The 16,805-nt window shown below is 44.5% G+C and overlaps 1 protein-coding gene across 1 annotated transcript; it reads left to right on the top strand.

The window, feature by feature from the left end:
- The first annotated feature begins 1,437 nt into the window (after positions 1 to 1,437).
- On the top strand, positions 1,438 to 14,389 carry LOC142475803 (delta-like protein B). The gene is made up of 5 exons (XM_075581536.1): positions 1,438 to 1,650; positions 4,209 to 4,448; positions 6,870 to 6,927; positions 7,520 to 7,777; positions 12,018 to 14,389. The coding sequence occupies exons 1-5, from the start codon at positions 1,594 to 1,596 to the stop codon at positions 12,419 to 12,421; spliced, it is 1,017 nt and encodes a 338-aa protein (XP_075437651.1). The 5' UTR covers positions 1,438 to 1,593; the 3' UTR covers positions 12,422 to 14,389.
- Positions 14,390 to 16,805: the final 2,416 nt, after the last annotated feature.

Below are 16,805 nucleotides of genomic sequence, written 5' to 3' on the forward strand. Positions count from 1 at the left end.
ACCCACACGCCTCTAAGTACATACTCACAATGAGTGCTGGGGCAGACCCACACGCCTCTAAGTACATACTCACAATGAGTGCTGGGGCAGACCCACACGCCTCTAAGTACATACTCACAATGAGTGCTGGGGCAGACCCACACGCCTCTAAGTACATACTCACAATGAGTGCTGGGGCAGACCCACACGCCTCTAAGTACATACTCACAATGAGTGCTGGGGCAGACCCACACGCCTCTAAGCACATACTCACAATGAGTGCTGGGGCAGACCCACACGCCTCTAAGCACATACTCACAATGAGTGCTGGGGCAGACCCACACGCCTCTAAGCACATACTCACAATGAGTGCTGGGGCAGACCCACACGCCTCTAAGCACATACTCACAATGAGTGCTGGGGCAGACCCACACGCCTCTAAGCACATACTCACAATGAGTGCTGGGGCAGACCCACACGCTTCTAAGCACATACTCACAATGAGTGCTGGGGCAGACCCACACGCCTCTAAGCACATACTCACAATGAGTGCTGGGGCAGACCCACACGCTTCTAAGCACATACTCACAATGAGTGCTGGGGCAGACCCACACGCCTCTAAGCACATACTCACAATGAGTGCTGGGGCAGACCCACACGCCTCTAAGCACATACTCACAATGAGTGCTGGGGCAGACCCACACGCCTCTAAGCACATACTCACAATGAGTGCTGGGGCAGACCCACACGCCTCTAAGCACATACTCACAATGAGTGCTGGGGCAGACCCACACGCCTCTAAGTACATACTCACAATGAGTGCTGGGGCTGCGGCTGTATTCATGGTGCCCTTCAGACTCTCATTTAAACCAGCACGCCCGATCAGTTCAATATGAAAGAGTTTATTAAGAGAGGTGGACATTTCGGTCCCAACGGCCCATTTATCTTTCTCCTTGAACTAACCGAGCTCATGTACTGTACTGTACACAAGTCCACGAGCTGTGCTCATCATGGGGCAGCAGAGTTAGGAGAATACTTGGAATATTTTCTGATTCCATTGTTCCCTCATAATCAGGAGACAATGTAACATTTATTGAGGGGATTCTATGGGAAAAAGTGTTTTTACAGGAACATTAATATGGGGGAGTGCGAGATGTAATTTAACCACTTCAGTACCTGCAAGTATTTGCATAGCAGGGAGGGTTAACCCATCGCTGCAAAGCATTGTCTTGTATAATGATGTTTATTATGTTTGCAATGCTCTCTACTGGGCCCTACTGGTAATTAAAAGGTTAATAGTTTCCCCTTAAGAGAAGGGGTGGGGGGATCCTAATTTGCTGGGTTTAGGGTTTTGCTAGAGCTAATCAAAGGAGGTGTAAGTAGAGGAAGGGGGTGGGAGGTCCCAGACTGGTTATGTGACACCAGGACTCTGTATATAAAGAGGGACAGAAACACACCAACTTCATTCACCAAGGGACCAGGAGAGAAAATCAGACCCACAGGCAGCGCAGCCCAGCTCAGTTTTGAATTTACCCCCCCAGCACCCCCCCTCCGGACACCCACCTCTGTCCCACAGCCTTTGGATTTACCCCCAGCACAGGAAGAGGAAGCAGGATGTCCTCGGGACCCCTACTCCTCCTCGGCCTGATGATGGTGCTATGTCCGGAGCGGGTGAGTAGCCTGTGCCTGGATCAGAGACCCTCCATAGAGAGCCAGGGCAGGGAGGGAGGAAGGGTGTACGGCGATGTAATGAGACTGGGACCCCCACTAACTGGGAGTGATTGTGTCCAAGTAATCCGGAAAGGGACCTACAATTAGGTATTCCTGCTCCGTACAGGGAGCTGGCACCGTGCCATGGTATACAGTGGAGCAGGTGAGGTGGGTGATACTGTACCCAAGTATACTGTGGGCGCAGGGGGAAGTTTGTGGCACTGCCCTGGTATAGTGTGGGCGCAGGGGGAAGTTTGTGTTTACTGCCCTGGTATAGTGTGGGCGCAGGGGGAAGTTTGTGGCACTGCCCTGGTATAGTGTCGGCGCAGGGGGAAGTTTGTGGCGCTGCCCTGGTATAGTGTGGGCGCAGGGGGAAGTTTGTGGCACTGCCCTGGTATAGTGTCGGCGCAGGGGGAAGTTTGTGGCACTGCCCTGGTATAGTGTGGGCGCAGGGGGAAGTTTGTGGCACTGCCCTGGTATAGTGTGGGCGCAGGGGGAAGTTTGTGTTTACTGCCCTGGTATAGTGTGGGCGCAGGGGGAAGTTTGTGTTTACTGCCCTGGTATAGTGTGGGCGCAGGGGGAAGTTTGTGGCGCTGCCCTGGTATAGTGTGGGCGCAGGGGGAAGTTTGTGGCACTGCCCTGGTATAGTGTGGGCGCAGGGGGAAGTTTGTGGCGCTGCCCTGGTATAGTGTGGGCGCAGGGGGAAGTTTGTGGCGCTGCCCTGGTATAGTGTCGGCGCAGGGGGAAGTTTGTGGCGCTGCCCTGGTATAGTGTGGGCGCAGGGGGAAGTTTGTGGCGCTGCCCTGGTATAGTGTGGGCGCAGGGGGAAGTTTGTGGCGCTGCCCTGGTATAGTGTGGGCGCAGGGGGAAGTTTGTGTTTACTGCCCTGGTATAGTGTGGGCGCAGGGGGAAGTTTGTGTTTACTGCCCTGGTATAGTGTGGGCGCAGGGGGAAGTTTGTGGCGCTGCCCTGGTATACTGTGGGCGCAGGGGGAAGTTTGTGGCGCTGCCCTGGTATAGCGTGGGCGCAGGGGGAAGTTTGTGGCACTGCCCTGGTATAGCGTGGGCGCAGGGAGAAGTTTGTGGCACTGCCCTGGTATAGCGTGGGCGCAGGGAGAAGTTTGTGGCACTGACCTGGTATAGCGTGGGCGCAGGGAGAAGTTTGTGGCACTGCCCTGGTATAGCGTGGGCGCAGGGAGAAGTTTGTGGCACTGCCCTGGTATAGCGTGGGCGCAGGGGGAAGTTTGTGGCACTGCCCTGGTATAGCGTGGGCGCAGGGAGAAGTTTGTGGCACTGCCCTGGTATAGCGTGGGCGCAGGGAGAAGTTTGTGGCACTGCCCTGGTATAGCGTGGGCGCAGGGGGAAGTTTGTGGCACTGCCCTGGTATAGCGTGGGCGCAGGGAGGAGTTTGTGGCACTGCCCTGGTATAGAGTGGGCGCAGGGGGGAGTTTGTGGCACTGCCCTGGTATAGCGTGGGCGCAGGGGGAAGTTTGTGGCACTGCCCTGGTATAGCGTGGGCGCAGGGGGAAGTTTGTGGCACTGCCCTTGTATAGTGTGAATGCCGGGGGAGCTATGTGGCACTGCCCGTGTATAGTGTGGATGCCGGGGGAGCAATGTGGCATTGCCCTTGTATAGTGTGGATGCCGGGGGCGCTATGTGGCATTGCCCTTGTATAGTGTGGATCCCGGGGGAGCTATGTGGCATTGCCCTTGTATAGTGTGGATGCCGGGGGAGCTATGTGGCACTGCCCTGGTATAGTGTGGATGCCGGGGGAGCTATGTGGCACTGCCCTGGTATAGTGTGGATGCCGGGGGAGCTATGTGGCACTGCCCTTGTATAGTGTGGATGCCGGGGGCGCTATGTGGCACTGCCCTGGTATAGTGTGGATCCCGGGGGAGCTATGTGGCACTGCCCTTGTATAGTGTGGATGCCGGGGGCGCTATGTGGCACTGCCCTTGTATAGTGTGGATGCGGTGAGGTATCTGAGTGCTGTGTGATATACAGTATATACAGTATATATAGCTGTATATACAGCTGTATATACAGTGTGTGTATGATCCGGTGCAGGTGGAGAGGAGGAGGACAGCGTGTAAGGTCCGGCTGCGCTCTCTGACCCAGATCCACCCCAGGGTGCCGACCTCCCGCACACTTTTATTCCTACTCATACAGTATGGAGCTGAGGGGCGCTAAAGCTTAGCACCCTTTTGTGAATCCGGGTCTGGTGACAATGGGTTGGCAAGTGTCTGGATCACTGGTTTAGCAGTAACCTAGCACTGCACTGGTCTGATGTCTGTGTATAACGCCGGTTTGCGGCACTGCCTGGAGTGTGCTACCTGCCCTCCCCCTGGTATCTGTGCCACCTGCCCTAGGCATCTGCCCCCTCTCTCCTGTATCTGAATCTGCCCCATACCTCCCTCCAGATCGCCGGTATCTGCCCCCTGCCTCGGTTTCAGCCCCCTCTTCTTTCCTGTAATTGCTCGCTGTTGTATAACGCGCCGGTGTCCCCCCCTGTCCCCCCAGGTCAGCCCGGCCGGTGTATTCGAGCTGAAGGTTCACTCATTCAGCAGCCCCCGCAGTGTGTGTGTTGCAGGCCGGCCCTGCCGGCTCTTCTTCCGCGTGTGCCTGAAGCACGCCCAGCCCGTGGTGTCCCCGGACCCCCCCTGCACATTCGGTGCGGCTCTGAGTGACATCCTGCCCGCTGAGCCTGGAGCAATCGCGGGGAGCAGCCCAGTCAGGGTCCCCTTCCACTTCAAGTGGCCGGTAAGGAGGAAGAGCAGGGAATATATATATATATATATATATATATATATATATATGTGTGTGTATATGTATATATGTGTGTGTGTGTATATGTGTATATATATATGTGTGTGTGTGTGTGTATATGTGTATATATGTGTGTGTGTGTGTATATGTATATATATGTGTGTGTGTGTGTGTGTGTGTGTGTGTGTGTATATGTGTATATATGTGTGTGTGTATATGTATATATATGTGTGTGTGTGTGTGTATATTTGTATATATGTGTGTGTGTGTGTATATATGTGTGTGATAATTTTATTATATTTAGTATTATATTTACGTTCTATTACACCATAACATATATATTTATTTTACATCAACATGGATTTTAAACTCTCAGGGCCAGACTTTGACCTTCTGATGCCCTACCTATGTCAAGTTTAAGAGGCCCCAAATATTAGAAATAGATTTGTTATTCTGAGTGAAGGGACCCTTGAATATATTAACATGACACTGAAAGAAAGCGTTCTACTAGCATTGTTATATACAAAGATGGCTGTGTAAAGCTAAAACGAACAGTGTTTGCACAGCATATTAATATTAAAACATTTTCTTTCCTGATTTTTGGAGAGCAAAGCCATTGATGATGTCTTCAAATGATAAACTACAAAGTTTGTCTCTTCCAATGCACATATAGAGAATCTTAATTTCCCCACATCTTCTTAATTTTTTATCCGATTTTAAAACTTGAAATGCATTATTTCGTTCTATGATTAAGGCACCTCATATTGTGACACCCTAAGCTTTAGCTTAGTTAGCACATGTGTAAGTCCTGCACTATCTTTGGGGCAGGGACTCCTTTTCCCTAATGTTACTTTTATGTCTGAAGTGCTTTTTCCCAGTATGTATTTTATTATTATGTCTTGTGTATTACTGCTGTGAAGTACTATGTACATGGATGGTGCTATATACATGATTTTATATATATATATATATATACACACACACACACACACACACACACACACACACACACACACACACACACACACACACACACACACACACACACACACACACACACACCTGGCACTTCAAATGCAGTGATATGGTGGGTGCATGTTCTATAGAAATCAATAGTAAAACTTTGTCAACCCCAAAACAGTAAACAAAGAACAGCACTCAGTGTTAATAATACAAAGAAAACCCTGTATTAGAAATGGTATACAAGCACACTTATTCCTTAGGATTTTAATATAGGACATTTTTTAGTCCTTAGGACTAAGTGTGTGCTTGTATACCATTTCTAATACAGGTTTTCTTTGTATTATTACCACTGAGTGCTGTTCTTTGTTTACTCTTTTAGGGATATATATATATATATATATGTATTTCCCCTGCAGCAAGGGATTCTGGGAAATGACATGCAAATGAGCACACAATGTGTCACCTTATGTCTGAAAAACCATTGTTACATGGAGCCCATAAAAGCTAATGCTCGCTGTTAACACAGCTTTAAAGCACAGCATGGGAATCAGATGCAATCAGATATAAATAAAAATCCAAGGAATCCGCAGCACTCACTGGTTAGTATAAATAGTAAAAATGTTTAATTCGTATCACAAGCATCAGGTGTACTACAAGAAAGGACAGAGGACAGAGGTCCTTTATCAAGCTTGGTAGCTCTGTCCTTTCTTGTAGTACCCCTGATGCTTGTGATACGAATTAAATATTTTTACTATTTATACTAACCAGTGAGTGCTGCGGATTCCTTGGATTTTTGTTGCTGGATGGTGATCCTGGCTGCTCTGCAAGCACTCTGACTACTAAAATAAGTGATTTGACCTAATCTTGCCTATTTGAGTGCTCTGAACATTCTTACCCCCCCCCTTTCTTTGTATGTATGTGTGTGTGTGTGTGTGTGTGTGTGTGTGTGTGTGTGTGTGTGTGTGTGTGTGTGTGTGTGTATGTATGTATGTATGTATGTATATATATATATATATATATATATATATATATATATATATATATATATATATATATATATATATATATATATATATACATACATTGCTATGTCTATAATTCAGCCATGTTCTCTGTAGTACTAAGTTATGTCATTACCTAGGCATACTATGATATATTATGTAAATGTATTATATCATAATATATTGGTAAATGTAATAATGTCTAACTCTAACTGAATGTAATCTGTAATCACCTGCAGCTCACTATATGTAGTCTGTTAGAATATTGCCAACCCTTTCTCTTCCAGGAGGCCCTGCCCCACATTGCAAGGCAGAGTATGAAACTTAATTTATACATATATGGACCCTGGTATATCCAGTGCTGTTTTCGGTGCCACTTATTGTGCTGCATTGGATAGCTAAACCACAACATGTCCCTTCTTCTGACACTGAGTCTCCTGTATCATTTCAGGGCACCTTCTCCCTAATAATTGAGTCCTGGAGTGCACACTCAGCTGAGCTGTCAACAGGTAAGACCATACCCCAAATAAGTGACACCTGGGGTCTGTGAGATTCAGTACTGGAAACCTCTGCACAACTCAGAAGTTATCTCTGGGTGGGGGCTGGAGCAGGTGGACAGTGTTGGGGGGCGGGGGGGTCACAGACAAGGTGAGAGAGCAGAGAGAGGGGAGACTGGTTGGGGCAAGTATACCTTGTATTGTGTGGTGTGCTACTCTGTTACATTGTCTGTTACATTGTGTTCTGCTGTGTTACATGTGTTCTGCTGTGTTACATTGTGTTCTGCTGTGTTACATTGTGTTCTGCTGTGTTACATTGTGTTCTGCTGTGTTACATTGTGTTCTGCTGTGTTACATTGTGTTCTACTGTGTTACATTGTGTTCTGCTTTGTGCTACCCAGCTGCACTGGGTTTCTCTGTTGCACAATGAGTTCTAGATCTTCTGGTTGAACCGTTTTGTGCGTGACAGTGAAACCACTTCCACGTGCTGTGGGCAGGTGGGCAGGCCACTTACTTTGTGTCCCCCCCCCCTCTCATTACTTCGCTTCCCTCACATTGTCCCCTGTCCCCGCCCCCCTGTCACCTGCCTCTTCCCCCCCCTCAGAGAACCCTGAGAACCTGATCAGCCGCCTGGCCACCCGCCGGCGCCTGTCTGTGGGGGAGGACTGGTCCCAGGACGTGCACTTGGGGCAGCAGAGCGAGCTGCGCTACTCCTACCACGTGACCTGCGATGAGCACTACTATGGGGACAGCTGCTCCGACTACTGCCGGCCCCGGGATGACACCTTCGGACACTACACCTGCGACCCGGAGGGGAACCGGCTGTGCCTGTCCGGCTGGAAGGGAGAATACTGCTCTGAGCGTGAGTGTCTTGGGTTGTAGTGACCTCTATCTTGCCCCTTCCAGTGATATATGATGTAAGGACATTTTCAGGGGGGGGGGGGGGGGGAGAGACTGCAAACTCATTGAACAGAAGAAGGGATAATACCAATACTAAGCATATTTTAGAAAGACTTGTATAACATGTATGCTTGAAAAGAAGAAAGGAGAGACTACCTAAAATAAATCGATTATTCTTTAATATAGAAAGTGGAAATGTAGGGTGATGAATGAAAAGTAGTGGTACTCTGCGCCCTCCAGTACCATCACATTACTGCCAGTGGTTAATCTCCCGCTGACCATGTGCACAGCACCCAAAATACACGAAATATTCACAGAGTACAGGGCTGTGCCAAAAGTCCCTCTTCCAGGAGTGAGCCTGCACCATGATTAAGTCCTGAGTGCCGTGTTGCCTTGACATGACGGGGTTGAAACCTGCCTGCACTCCTCTCCCTGACCACTCTTAACACAGCTGAGCAAGTTAAGCAGAGAGAAGAAAAGGACATTAAACTGCACACAAAGGTCCGGAGCAGCAGCATATGGTGGGCTGGTTATGGGGCTGGGAAGATATGAAAGCTGGTACTCTCTGGGGGCTGCCCCTATGTTCCCTGCTCCCTGCTCCCTGCCAGTCGGCCTGTGAGGAGAATGGATGTGGGAGGGGGTACGTGTGGTGTTAACCAGACTTCATTGTGAGGCTGTGAGGAGCAGGGACAGATTAATAAATCCCCAAAGATCCGAACCTTGCACTAAGAGCATTTGTTTAGAGTCAGCACATGCACCCCTCCTCACACACCCCATCCCTCTTATTGTCCCCTAAACAATTGCTGCAGGCTGTGTTGTATAAAGAAGCCCATTTCTTTGTGTGCCCCCCTCTTTGTCTGTCTGGGGAAAGCTTTGTCCCAGCTCTGGCAGGTGCTGTGTGTTTTAAGGGTTTAATGTATTACAGGGGCCAATCTGGGGCTTTGTGTGAGCCCAGAGAAGAGTTAACTGCTGCTTTGTGATTTCATCTGTCACAGCAGGAATAAAAACCCCTAACTCACTTCACTAGGATTAGTGAAATTGTAAAGTCACCATCATTGACCTGAGCCTCACAATTAAAAGGGAAGCCATTTTCACAGTATTCTCAAGCAGCACTACTACTTTCCAACATCTTTCTTTTCTTTATTTTTATATGTAAAGCATGCAACAATGTATAATTCTACACTTACCTAAACTGGCAATCGTTTGGAGCTCCTGTTATAAATCTGTCTAAATCCTGATTGTTTAACTAACATAATGGCTGCTTCAGTCAGTGTAACTCAGCAGCTACAATGTATCCTTATATTACTAAGGAAACATTATGTATTGTTACAGTTTACAGATCAAAATGCTGGGAATATTTGCAACAAGTTATTCCAAACAGGAAAGTGTTGCTAAGATCTTGCACTGCTTGGGAGGTGGGTTAAAACCTGCTATATAAATCAAAGGATACTTTCAAACTCATTAAAAATGGCATTAATAATAATAATAATAATTTAAAAAAACAGTTACTATTATCTAATACCACACAACTGATTTTTTTTTTTTAAACAAGTTTTCATGTTTTGGTGCTTTCAGATTATTTTTCAAAAAAAAAAATAATCTGTATAACCATCTGAATTGTTTCATAGATTTTAAAAAAATGGTATTTTCCCCTTTTTTTCCACCTGGTGGACTCTCACGTTGTGGAAGTAAAATCACACGGCACATGCTTCTCGTACAGTTATACATAGCTTTTCACAATTTGACTCCATGTCTGCTGACAGATGCATCACATTACATGTACGATCACACAGTGTACCTCTCTGCCCTGCAGTGTCATTGCTTCTAGTTCAAGGCATGATCTGTGTCTTTACTTCAGTAATTGTTATACAATTCAGTGGTTCTAATGTAGAAGTGAGATATCTGTAACTGCTCCACCAGCGACATTTGACATTTGTAAACAGGATATTCTTGGGTAAGGAACCTGCATGACAATGACACCTCAAATTTCAGGCCCTTACGCTATGTACAGATATTTTACTTCCCTGTAATCATCTCTATTCAAATGAAATTCTATAAAATTTTCCCCTTCTGAAAAATTGCATCTGTTGAAATTTCACATTCAGTGTGAATAAACATACAAACAGCGCAATGCTGATTTTTTTTCTTCTTCTCAAACAGAACTAACATAACCTACATGGAGAAATTACTCATCACTGCCACAATTCATAATCCGGCCATTTACATTTTACAATTACTGTAGGTGGTAACAAGCCCACTAATGTGTGTGTGTTTGTGTGTTTGTGTGTGTGTATATATATATATATATATATATATATATAATGTATGTATGTAATACCTAGTCTAGTCTCAAACCAGCTTAACCAGTACAACCAACCTCACACTGATGATACCCATCAAGGTTGAAACATGTCTGTGAGTGGGTTTACTGGCTTTGCATCTCATCCCAGCCTCTGTCTATAAGCTGTGTTTAAAACAGTATGCATTGGCTTGAGGATTTGCTTGTGTAATACGAGCTTGAGACAAAAGGTGGCACTGTGTGCTCATTTGCATGTCATTTCCCAGAATCCCTTGCTGCAGTGGAAGCGCTGTATGCTGGGCGATAATGGGGAAAGATAGGGTTGCAGACCTGTCTAAGACATGCAAATGAACATACAGCAATATTTACAGTTGCTTTATGCTTTACTGTGGAGGGTTTTTGTCACTTTTTTTACCCACCATAACCTTAATATATATATATATATATATATATATATATATATATATATATATATATATATATATATATCACACACACACAAAGAAGAGAACTGGTGCTGTTTCATTCCCCCCCTCCCCACACCATTGAGGTGTGTGTGTGTGTGTGTGTGTGTGTGTGTGTGTGTGTGTGTGTGTGTGTGTAAAGAGTTTGAGACCACATACACTGTGACTCACAGTCAAGGTAACCTATAAAGCCGGCTAATAAGGGTAAGATATGCCTTACCGGCGGTGCTTCAGGGCAGAAGATAACATGTAAATGTACAGAGAAAGAAGCCCAAAGAGGAACACTCAGGTTTACCAAAATATAAATCACAAATTTATTGAATGTCACATAACAATAAAAAACAGTGCAGAAAAATGCTAACACACAGCATAGACCACCTGCACGTGTCCACAACAAGTACAATGATGCTAACGCCTAAATGAGTAACAATGAAACAAATAGGCATATATAAACACAAGTGTGACAGATTGGATGAGGATACACAAATATGCATCTGCATATAAACAAATTGCACGGCAAATAGCCAGTAAGCCACACTAATATAGCATGCAAAAAGACCACTCTATGAAGCTGTGTAATGATGTGCATCAAGATACAAGAGATAGGTCTAGAAGTGCTCCAATGGTGGGAGTACACAATGAGGGGTTAAACCGAACCTCACTACCGTAGTCAGTATAGTACACATAGACAAATCTACGGTGTCTGCTATCTGAAAAGTGGATGAGTCCCCACTAACAATGATGCATACCGCTTACAGTCGTGATAGATTGCAGTCACTGTGGTTTTAGAAGCACAGTCAGAATGACGCATAAAGGGTGGACAGAGGCTAACAAACAAATCCATATAGATCCAAAATGTACAGAGCAACAAAGTCTCGTGGGATATAGTTATGTGCTCTCAAAGAGAGAGAGAGAGTCAGGGGGGTCCTGCCAGGCGTTCTCACTCCAAAGTGGGATTTTTTTGGGATTTTGGATATATATGGATTTGTTTGTTAGCCTCTGTCCACACGCGCTAACAGACTGACTCAGTGAGTGAAGGTACTGACACACATTGCCTATGAAGTAGAGGAGCCTGATTCAAATCTGAAATCTGCCCAATAAAGCTAAAATGGCCAATCTGGCATCTTTTGAGAATCTCGCTGGCAGGTATGACACATTTTTGCCATGGATTTGCAAGGCCAGAATGAAGTTGCTTTAAAAACAAGAGGTTTGGATATGCGAGACACACTTTCAGAATACAGTGAGATGGTGGGGTGGGGGGGGAGCTGTTTCTACGTGGGTATGCACTTATTGCTGGTTATTGCAGTTACTAGAATATGCTCCTTATTGCATCATTGGTGCATTTGACCCTTCAGCTGACTAAGTTCTCTGAAACACATGACAACGGCTTCAGTAGTACGCACTGATGGTTGCATGACGCAGGTGTGTTTCTCTTGCAGCGATATGTCTGCCGGGTTGCAGCGAGTCTCACGGTTTCTGCGAAAGACCTGGTGAGTGTAAGTGCCGCATCGGCTGGCAGGGACGTCTGTGCGATGAATGTGTGCGTTACCCGGGCTGCCTGCATGGTTCCTGCTCCCAGCCCTGGCAGTGCACCTGTCAGGAGGGCTGGGGAGGACTGTTCTGCAACCAGGACCTCAACTACTGCACCAACCACAGGCCTTGCCAAAATGGGGCCAGCTGTACCAACAGTGGCCAAGGGAGTTACTCCTGCACCTGCCGGCCCGGCTACACTGGGAGCAACTGTGAGATCGAGACCAACGAGTGTGCCAGCAACCCTTGCAAGAACGGTGGCAGCTGCAATGTAAGTGTGTATTCATGTATGTATGTATTTATGTACAAATAGCCGTGTTAGTCCAGTTGCGATAGTGCAGAGTAAATGAGTACTTCAGTAATATGTGATAGATTTTCTATTTGGACTAACAGTTGATATTATAAGATAAGCTTTCGAGCGTTTTCTCTCTTCCTCAGGTCAAGCAATACTAATTTACAAAGATTCCACAGATGTAAAAAAAAAAACAGCAAGATGGCAATCTAAGGCATATGATGTATATGTGTAGGGGTGCAGAGCAGGTGATAGGGGGTCAAATGCACAATTAACAGAGCAGGGAGAAACATTAAAAAAATTATAGTGTGTTAGAAACCCCATATCAGCATTAAGTTATCTTGTTTTAGTGTTAAAGAGCATTATCATTTTGAGTTAAAATGCTTTCTGTTCTTGAGTGCTTTTAAACATTGCGTTGAGGATTTGGATTGTTAAATAATTCATGGAATGTATGTATATCTTTATGTATATAGCGCCATTAATGTACATAGTGCTTCACAGCCGTAATACATGACATAATAACATAATCAACAAATAAAAAATAAAAAAACTTGCATGGGAATAAGTGCTTTAGACATAAAAGTAACATTAGGAAAAGGAGTCCCTGCCCCGAAGAGCTTACAATCGAATTGGTAAGTAAGAAGAACGTACAGAGACTGTAGAAAGGTCTTCTGGATAGTATCAGCCACGGAGCTAGCTATGTGCTTCGTTAAGGAGGTGGGTTTTAAGAAAAGTCTTAAAGCTGCAGACTTAGCAATCTCCTACATATGTGTGTTTTTTTTATAAACCAGTTCTGTACTATGAGAAAATACTTTTAGCATTAAAAAAAAACCTAAGAAAAACTCTGACATTTTTTATGTATTATGTAACAAGCACTTTTTATTTCTATAGTAACCATTTACAAAGTCGCATCCTCTTCTGAAACAGGCTCTGGCACACCCATTTTTCAACCCTGCCCTCTTTCTAGTAGTGCACCAATTGTATCTAGTGACTGCCTGGTCGCATGATCTTCCCCACAGAACTTTGCATCTTTGGTCCTCTTCTGCTGCACTGACAGCCATTTAGTGAACCCCCGAGCCTAATCTTCGCCAATCGATCACAGGAGAACGGATCGATCTGCAACTTAGCTAATTATTTATCAATGTGTGGATTGTAATGATTCACATATTAAAGAGGATTTTTTTATTTATTTTTTAAATAAACCGCAGCTTGAACTGTTTTAAAGGTGGATCGTGAGGGCGCTAGTCAGATATTAATGAGAAGGGCATTCACGAGGTGTGGGGCAGATGGTGAGAGGTTTAAGGCGGGAAAGGTCTTTAGACACAAAAAGGGGTAGAGAGAAGACATCCTTGAAAAGCACGCAAGAATCGTGATGGTGTATAGCAAGAAATTAGAGCTGCGATGTAAGGAGGGGCAAAACAGTGTAAAGCTTTAAAAGTGAGGAGGTGAATTGAGTGTGTGATGTGGGCTTTGATAGGAAGCCAGGAGAGGCATTTCAGCAGGGGAGAAGCTGAGACAGATTTCGGAAATAGTAGAGTGATTCTGGCAGCAGCATTTAGGATAGATTGTAGGGGAGACAGGTGAGAGGCAGGAAGGCCGGACAGCAGGAGGTTATAGTAGTCGAGATGGGAGAGAAAGAGGGCCAGCGTCAGCGTTTTAGCAGTAGAGCAACAGAGGAAAGGGCATTTCTTTGCAATATTGGGGAGGAAAAAAATGACAGCTTTTAGCAAAGGAATGATCTGGCTGTGAGAAGTGTAAGATCTTCCTTTTTCAAGGTGCACCCCACCCCCTGCTGATGGATGTAAGGTCCTATTTCTCACAGTCCCTTTCATCCATTAATTGCCCTGTCTTTTTATTTACCATTCTCTCTACAATTCCTTTCCTACATCATCTGCCTTAGAATGCTATATTCTTTTACATTTGTGTTAACTCATGGAATCTTTGTAAATCAGCATAGCTTCACTTGTGAAGAGAGAAAATTCTTAAAAGCTCGTCTTTTAATGATAATTGTTAGTCCAAATAAAAAAAGTATCACCAATTACTGAAGTACTGATTCTATATACAGTATATATGTGTGTATATATATATATATATATATATATATATATATATATATATATATATATATATATCAGTTGTGTGAAAAAGAAAGTACACCCTCCTTGAATTCTATGGTTTTACATATCAGGACATAATAATAATCATCTGTTCCTTAGCAGGTCTAAAAATTAGGTAAATACAACCACAGATGAACAACAACACATGACATATTACATTGTGCATGATTTATGTAACAAAAATAAAGCCAAAATGGAGAAGCTATGTGTGAAAAACTAAGTACACACTTATTGCTTCCAGAGGAATGAAGATGCCAAGAAGCAGACAGGTGCTGCTAATCAAATGCCCTTGACTAATTGATCATCAGCAAGTGTGACCACCTCTATAAAAGCCAAAGTTTTAGCAGTTTGCTGGTCTGGAGCATTCAGATGTGTGTTAACACAATGCCAAGGAGGAAAGACATCAGCAATGATCTTAGAGAAGCAATTGTTGCTGCCCATCAATCTGGGAAGGGTTATAAGGCCATTTCCAAACAATTTAAAGTTCATCATTCTACAGTGAGAAAGATTATTCAAAAGTGGAAAACATTCAAGACAATTGCCAATCTTCCCAGGAGTGGACGTCTCAGCAAATTCACCCCAAGGTCAGACCGTGCAATGCTCAAGAGAAATTGCAAAAAAACCAAGAGTTACATCTCAGACTCTACAGGCCTCAGTTAGCATGTTAAATGTTAAAGTTCATGACAGTACAATTAGAAAAAGACTGAACAAGTATGGTTTGTTTGGAAGGGTTGCCAGGAGAAAGCCTCTTCTCTCTTAAAAGAACATGGCAGCATGGATTAGGTTTGCAAAGTTGCATCTGAACAAACCACAAGACTTCTGGAACAATGTCCTTTGGACAGACGAGACCAACATTGAGATGTGTGACCATAATGCACAGCGCCACGTTTGGTGAAAACCAAACACAGCATATCAGCACAAACACCTCATACCAACTGTCAAGCACGTTGGTGGTGGGATGATGATTTGGGCTTGTTTTGCAGCCACAGGACCTGGGAAACTTGTAGTCATTGAGTCGACCATGAACTCCTCTGTAAACCAAAGTATTCTAGAGTCAAATGTGAAGCCATCTGTCTGACAGCTAAAGCTTGGCTGAAATTGGGTCATGCAACAGGACAATGATTCAAGCACAACAGCAAATCTACAACAGAATGGCTGAAAAAGAAAAGAATCAAGGTGCTGCAATGGCCCAGTCAGTCAAGACCTCAACCTGATTGAAATGCTGTGGATGGACCTTACGAGAGCTGTGCATAAACAAATGCCCACACACCTCAATGAACTGAAGCAATGTTGTAAAGAAGAGTGGGCCAAAATTCCTCCACAACGGTGTGAGAGACTGATAAAGTCATACAGAAAACGATTACTTCAAGTTATTGTCGCTAAAGGTGGTTCTACAAGCTATTGAATCATAAGGTGTACTGTACTTAGTTTTTCGCACATGGCTTCTCCATTTTGGCTTTATTTTTGTTAATTAATCGTGACACAGTGTAATATGTCATGTGTTGTTGTTCATCTGAGGTTGTATTTACCTAATTTTTAGATCTGCTTAGGAACAGATGATTGTTATTATGTCCTGATATGTAAAACCATAGAATTCAAAGAGGGTGTACTTTCTTTTTCACACATGCTAACTGGGGCCTGTAGAGTCTGAGTTGTAACTCTTGGGTTTTTTGCAATTTCTCTGAGCATTGCACGGTCTGACCTTGGAGTGAATTTGCTGGGGCGTCCACTCCTGGGAAGATTGGCAACTGTCTTGAATGTTTTCCACTTTTGAATCATCTTTCTCACTGTAGAATGATGGACTTTAAATTGTTTGGAAATGGCTTTATAACCCTTCCCAGATTGATGGGCAGCAACAATTACTTCTCTAAGATCATTGCTGATGTCTTTCCTCCTTGGCATTGTGTTAACACACATCTGAATGCTCCAGACCAGCAAACTGCTAAAACTTCAGCTTTTATAGAGGTGATCACACTTGCTGATGATCAATTAATCAAGGGCATTTGATTAGCATTTCATTAGCAGCACCTGTCTGCTACTTAGCATTTTAATTCCTATGGAAGCAGTAAAGGTGTACTTAGTTTTTCACACATGGCTTCTCCATGTTGGCTTTATTTTTGTTAAATAAATCATGACCCGGTGTAATATGTCGTGTTGTTGTTCATCTGAGGTTGTATTTACCTAATTTTAAGACCTGCTAAGGAACAGATGATTGTTATTATGTCCTGATATGTAAAACCATAGAATTCAAAGAGGGCGTACTTTCTTTTTCACACAACTGTATATGT

Source organism: Ascaphus truei, unplaced genomic scaffold (assembly GCF_040206685.1).
Source record: "Ascaphus truei isolate aAscTru1 unplaced genomic scaffold, aAscTru1.hap1 HAP1_SCAFFOLD_1392, whole genome shotgun sequence".
NCBI lineage: Eukaryota > Metazoa > Chordata > Amphibia > Anura > Ascaphidae > Ascaphus > Ascaphus truei.